General features: G+C 48.4%; 1 protein-coding gene across 7 annotated transcripts in view; it reads left to right on the top strand.

Annotated features, from left to right (window-relative positions):
* Positions 1-6,201, top strand: part of RBBP5 (RB binding protein 5, histone lysine methyltransferase complex subunit) — a 35,094-nt gene continuing 28,893 nt past the window's right edge. For 4 of the 7 annotated variants that reach the window (XM_017727255.1, XM_017727253.1, XM_017727254.1 and 1 more), the window contains exons 1-7: positions 80-165; positions 533-695; positions 1,537-1,646; positions 1,776-1,895; positions 2,524-2,677; positions 2,800-2,871; positions 4,603-4,720. In XM_017727255.1, the coding sequence (XP_017582744.1) occupies positions 555-695; positions 1,537-1,646; positions 1,776-1,895; positions 2,524-2,677; positions 2,800-2,871; positions 4,603-4,720 (715 nt within the window). In that variant the 5' untranslated portion in view covers positions 80-165; positions 533-554. Of the gene's footprint in view, positions 166-532; positions 696-1,536; positions 1,647-1,775; positions 1,896-2,523; positions 2,678-2,799; positions 2,872-4,602; positions 4,721-6,201 lie in introns of all 7 variants that reach the window. The other 3 variants (XM_008644738.2, XM_008644737.2, XM_017727256.1) reach the window with 1 other exon arrangement.

The following is a 6,201-nucleotide window of genomic DNA, read 5'->3' as shown; positions in this document are numbered from 1 at the left end:
GGGAATTGCCTCCCTGTGCTGCAGCTGGAGCCGGGATGGGCACAAACTGGTCAGTGCCTCCACCGACAACATCGTGTCGCAGTGGGATGTTCTGTCCGGGGACTGTGACCAGAGATTCCGCTTCCCCTCGCCCATCCTCAAAGTCCAGTACCACCCCCGGGACCAGTAAGTGCAGTGGGAAAAGCGGGGGATGCTCCCAGTGGGGTGGAACCAGCGGCTCTTTGGATTTTCTTCTGTTTCCCAAAGGAATCGTTGGGGTTGTGGGGTTGTGTTGGGATCGGGTTTGGGAGGAAGCGCCTGGAGATGAGTGTGGAAACGTCTCCTCTGCTTTAAAACCGCTGCACAGACTTGGAGAGGGAAAGGAAATTAAAGTAAACCCCAACTTGACATCATTTTGCTGTCCAAGTACCAAAAACAAGACAACAAAAATCGAAGTATCCTGCATTCCTTGATCCACACCGGTGCTTTTTGCTTTTCCTCTAAATGTGGGAATCATTTCCCAGAGAGGGAATTCCCAAGCTTTCCCTTGCAGGAACAGGGTGCTGGTGTGTCCCATGAAGTCGGCGCCGGTGATGCTGACCCTGTCAGACTCCAAGCACGTGGTGCTGCCTGTGGACGACGACTCCGACCTCAACGTGGTGGCCTCGTTCGACAGGAGAGGGGAATACATCTACACGGGCAATGCCAAGGGAAAGGTGAGTGCCCCCGCCTCCCAGCTGGGGCACCAGGGCATGGCCAGGCTGGGCAGCAGCTGGAACTTGCCCATGGAAAAGCGGGGTCAGGCTTTGGAACTGCCCAGGGAGGTTTGGGGTGCCCGTCTCTGGAGGTGTCCGAGGAATTCCTGGAGGTGGCACTCGGTGCTCCAGGTGGGGATGGGGCACCCCAAGAGGTGAGGGGCACAGGGGTGGGTTTGGGGTTTGGGGACCCGTGAGGGGCACAGGAATGGGTTTGGGAAGCAGGAACAGGCACAGGGATGGATTTGGGGAACAGGAATGGGTTTGGGGAACAGGAACAGGCACAGAAATGGGTTTGGGGAACAGGAATGGGTTTGGGGAACAGTGACAGGCACAGGGATGGATTTGGGAAACAGGAACAGGTACAGGGATGGGTTTGGGGACAGGTGAAGGGCACAGGGATGGGTTTGGGGACCTGTGAGGGGCTCAGGGGTGGTTTTGGGGACAGGAACGAGTTTGGGGAACAGGAACAGGCACAGGGATGGGTTTGGGGACCCATGAGGGGCACAGGGATGGGTTTGGGGAACAGGAACAGGCACAGGGAAGGGTTTGGGGAACAGGTGAGGGGCACAGGGATGGATCTGGGGAATGGGTGAGGGATTGGTTGATGATCCTGGAGGGATTTTCCAACCTCAGGGATTCTGGGATCTTTGACTTTGCTTTTGACACATTTTTGGGATCTTTTCCCAGCGTTCCTGTCCCAGCAGCTCCTGCAGTGTCCCCGGGTGGGCTCAGAGGGTTCTGTTTTGGGGACTGAGTGATGACAAAGCCACTGATTGTTCTCTGTCTGCTTAATCTTCAGATCTTGGTCTTAAAAACAGACACTCAGGATCTTGTTGCTTCCTTCAGAGTGACCACAGGGACCAGCAACACCACGGCCATTAAATCCATCGAGTTCGCCCGCAAAGGGAGGTGAGCGCCTCCGGGGACAGCCCCAAACAGCAGAGAAACTCTTCAAAACCCCACAATTCTTTCATGGGATGGGATTTTTAATGGTTTGGGTGGGTTTTTTTTTAATGTTCTGTCCCTTTTCTGCTGCAGCTGCTTCCTGATCAACACGGCCGACCGGATCATCCGCGGGTACGACGGGCGGGAGATCCTCACCTGCGGCCGTGACGGGGAGCCCGAGCCCATGCAGAAACTGCAGGACCTGGTCAACAGGTCAGGGGCACGGGGCTGTGGGGTTTGGGCTGTGGGGAGCAGGTCAGGGGCACGGGGCTGTGGGGTTTGGGCTGTGGGGAGCAGGTCAGGGGCACAGGGATGGCTTCAGGGTTTAGGGAACAGGAACAGCTTTGGGGAACAGGGGAGGGCTACAGGGATGGGTTTGGGGAACAGTGACAGGCACAGGGATGGGTTTGGGGAACAGGAATGGGTTTGGGGAACAGGTGAGGGGCTCAGGGGTGGGTTTGGGGTTTGGGGAACAGGTGAGGGGCTCAGGGATGGGTTTGGGGTTTGGGGAACAGGGACAGGCACAGGGTGCTCAGCCATTGGAAAAGGCTCCCCAGGGAATTGTCCCGACCCCAGAGGCTGTGGGAAGTTTGGACAACGCCCTCAGGGATGCACTGGGGGGGATGCTGGGGGTTGGATCCCTGATCCTTGCAGGTCCTTTTCCCCTCGGGATATTCCCTGTTGGGTGATGCCAGGGCTGGGATCAGTTCCCATCCCACATTCCGTGCTGAGGACACAACTTCCCATTTGGGATTTGCCTGGAGCAACCTGAGCTCTAAACGAGGATGGGAGGGTGCAAAATAACCCCTTTTCCCTGCTCCGTGGTTCTCCGTGGCTGCAGGACCCCCTGGAAGAAGTGCTGCTTCTCGGGGGACGGCGAGTACATCGTGGCGGGCTCGGCGCGGCAGCACGCGCTCTACATCTGGGAGAAGAGCATCGGCAACCTGGTGAAAATCCTGCACGGAACCCGGGGGGAGCTGCTCCTGGACGTGGCAGTAAGGAGAATCCCTGCTGTTGGCATTCCTTGGGATTTGGGAATGAAACTCGGCTGATTCCGTTCGCTAATGAAGGTTTCTCCTCCCTCCCCGCCCTCGCTTCCTCTCCCGGTTCGTTGCAGTGGCATCCGGTGCGGCCCATCATCGCCTCCATCTCCAGCGGGGTGGTTTCCATCTGGGCTCAGAACCAAGTGGTGAGTGAGGCCTTGGGGTCATTCCCAAGTGCTCAGTGAGGCCTTGGGATCATTCCCGAGTGCTCAGTGAGGCCTTGGGATCATTCCCAAGTGCTCAGTGAGGCCTTGGGGTCATCCCCGGGTGCTCAGTGAGGCCTTGGGATCATTCCCGAGTGCTCAGTGAGGCCTTGGGGTCATTCCCGAGTGCTCAGTGAGGCTTTGGGATCATTCCCGAGTGCTGAGTGAGGCCTTGGGGTCATTCCCGAGTGCTCAGTGAGGCCTTGGGATCATTCCCGTGGGATCAAGGCCTGGCACGAGGTGTCCAGGGAAATTTTGGCTGCTCCTGGATCTCTGGAAGTGTCCAGGAGCAACCTGGGAGGGTGAGAGGTGTCCCTGCCCATGAGGATTGGGGATCCCTTCCAACCCAAACCATTCCAGGTGCTGCTTTAGATGGGATATTGGGAATAAATTCTTCCCTGTGAGGGTGGAGAGGGGCTGGGGTGGAATTCCCAGAGAAACCGTGGCTGCCTCATCCCTGGAAGTGTCCATGGCCGGCTTGGAGCAGCCTGGGATCATGGGAAGTGTCCCTGCCCATGGAATAGGATGAGCTTTAAGGTCCCTTCCCACCCAAACCAGTCTGGAATTCCATAATTCCTCACAACTCCATTTTTCTGTGTTGAAATCCTTGATTAAATCCCATTCCCACACTTTTTTTGACCTTTCCTGCTTAATTTTCCCTTGTGATTTGGAGTGTGAGGAGACTCTTCCAACTCCAGCTCAGCTTTGGGTTAATCCTTACAGCTCCATCCCAGGGACATTTTCCATGGGAATTGTTCCCTCCTGGGTGTGCTCCTGAATTCCAGGAGCTCGGAGTGAATCCAGCTGGATGAAATCTGAGCTCCAAGCTGGGCTTTGTGATGTCCACTGCAATATTTAAGGAATATTAACGATGCTGGATTTCCACTGGAATTCATTCATGCAGCTTCTGGTTTGTTACGGGATCATGGACCTAAAGGAGGCTGGATTTTTGGTGCTTTTATGGGATTTTCCTGGATTTTTGGTGCTTTTTACGGGATTTTCCTTGATTTTTGGTGCTTTTATGGGATTTTCCTGGATTTTTGGTGCTTTTATGGGATTTTCCTTGATTTTTGGTGCTTTTATGGGATTTTCCTGGATTTTTGGTGCTTTTTACGGGATTTTCCTGGATTTTTGGTGCTTTTATGGGATTTTCCTTGATTTTTGGTGCTTTTATGGGATTTTCCTGGATTTTTGGTGCTTTTTTGGGGATTTTCCTGGATTTTTGGTGCTTTTATGGGATTTTCCTTGATTTTTGGTGCTTTTATGGGATTTTCCTGGATTTTTGGTGCTTTTATGGGATTTTCCTTGGGTTTTGGTGCTTTTATGGGATTTTCCTGGATTTTTGGTGCTTTTGTGGGGTTTTCTTTGATTTTTGGTGCTTTAATGTGATTTTCCTTGATTTTTGATGCTTTTATGGGATTTTCCTGGATTTTTGGTGCTTTTATAGGATTTTCCTGAGATTGCAGAGCCACAGAATGATTGAGGTTGGAAAAACCCTTGCAGATGATCAATTCCAGCCATTCCCAGCTCTGTCCCTTATCCCCAGGTGCCACATCCACGTTTTAAACGCCTCCAGGATATTTCATTGTGTTGGATTGAAGGAATCCAAGGAATTCTCCTCAGAGCTGCTCTTTGTATCAATTAAAACCCCTTTTTTACCACTTTTATTTTTAGGAAAACTGGAGTGCCTTTGCCCCTGATTTCAAGGAGCTGGATGAAAATGTGGAATACGAGGAGAGGGAATCGGAATTCGACATCGAGGACGAGGACAAGAGCGAGCCAGAGCAGACAGGTACAGCCCAAACCCTTCCCAGGGAATTCCCAGCCTGCCTGGGATCCTTGGAATCCTTGGAATCCGTGGCCTGGCCGCTTGGTGGTGCCCAGAAACCACGGGAAAAAAAAAATCCTGGAATGTCAAAAACCCATGGAAATGAGGATTATTCCCAGCTCTCCTCATTAGCAGCCTTGAATGCTTCCTATTCAAGCACTTCCCATCATTTCATTCATTGGAATTTAGGAATTTGGGCAGTTTTTATCTTCCCTGTAACGTTGGTTTTGTGGGAATTAAGCATCCAAATCAATTTAAGCAGGTGGAGAACTGGATGAGTGGAAAAAACCAAAATATTTTGGAGGGTTGAAGTCCTCTCCCTGCCTTTATTCCTGGTGGTTTTTAGGGATAGCTCTGGATTAGACCACGGGAAAATGAGGTAAAAACCAAATGGGTGAAAAAGGAATAGTTGGAGGTTTGTTTTGTGGTAGAATAGGAAATATTTTAGGGGGTTTTGTGCTTTGATAGGAAATATTTTAGGGGTTTTTTTGTGTTTTAACAGGAATTATTTGAGGTTTGTTTTGTGCTTTAATAAGAATTACTTTAGATTGGTTTTGTGGTTTAACAGGAAATGTTTTAGGTTTGTTTTTTGCTTTAATGGGAAATATTTTAGGGGGTTTTTTGTGCTTTAATATGAATTATTTTAAGTTTGTATTTTGCTTTAATAGGAAATATTTTAGGGGGTTTTTGTGCTTTGATAGGAAATATTTTAGGGGTTTTTTTGTGTTTTAACAGGAATTATTTTAGGTTTGTTTTGTGCTTCAGTAAGAAATATTTTAGATTTCTTCTTTAATAGGAAATATTTTAGCTTTGTATTTTGCTTTAATAGGAAATATTTTAAGTTTGTTTTATATTTTAATATGAATTACTTTAGGTTTGTTTTGTGCTTTAATAGGAAATATTTTAGGGGGTTTTTTCTGCTTTAATAAGAATTATTTCAGGTTTGTATTTGGCTTTAGTAGGAAATACTTTAAATTTGTTTTGTGCTTTAATAGGAAATACTTTAGGGATTCTTTTGTGCTTTAAAAGGAAATATTTTAGACTTGTTTTGGGTTTTAATAGGAAATATTTTAGACTTGTTTTCTGCTTTAATAGGAAATATTTGAAATTTGTTTTGTCCTTTAATATAAATTATTTTAGATTTTTCTTGTGCTTTAATAGGAAATATTTTAGGGTATTTTTGGGCTTGAATGTGAATTATTTTAGATTTGTTTTGTGCTCTACCAGGAAATATTTTAGGGTTGTTTTTTTTTTTTTTTGCTTTAACGTGATAAGGAATACTTGGGGTTTGTTTTCTCTTTTAATTTAATAACAAACATTTTAGTGGGGTTTTTCCTGCTTTAATAGGAAACATTTCAGGTTATTTTTTTGCTTTAATTGAATAGGAAACACTTCAGGTCTCTTTCCTGCTCCACTCCTGCCCGATCAGGCGTTCAAGCACAGCC

Source organism: Corvus brachyrhynchos, unplaced genomic scaffold, assembly GCF_000691975.1.
Source record: "Corvus brachyrhynchos isolate BGI_N302 unplaced genomic scaffold, ASM69197v1 scaffold72, whole genome shotgun sequence".
NCBI classification, from domain to species: domain Eukaryota; kingdom Metazoa; phylum Chordata; class Aves; order Passeriformes; family Corvidae; genus Corvus; species Corvus brachyrhynchos.
Note: the sequence above shows the minus strand (reverse complement) of the source record. Positions and strands in the feature narration are given on the sequence as shown.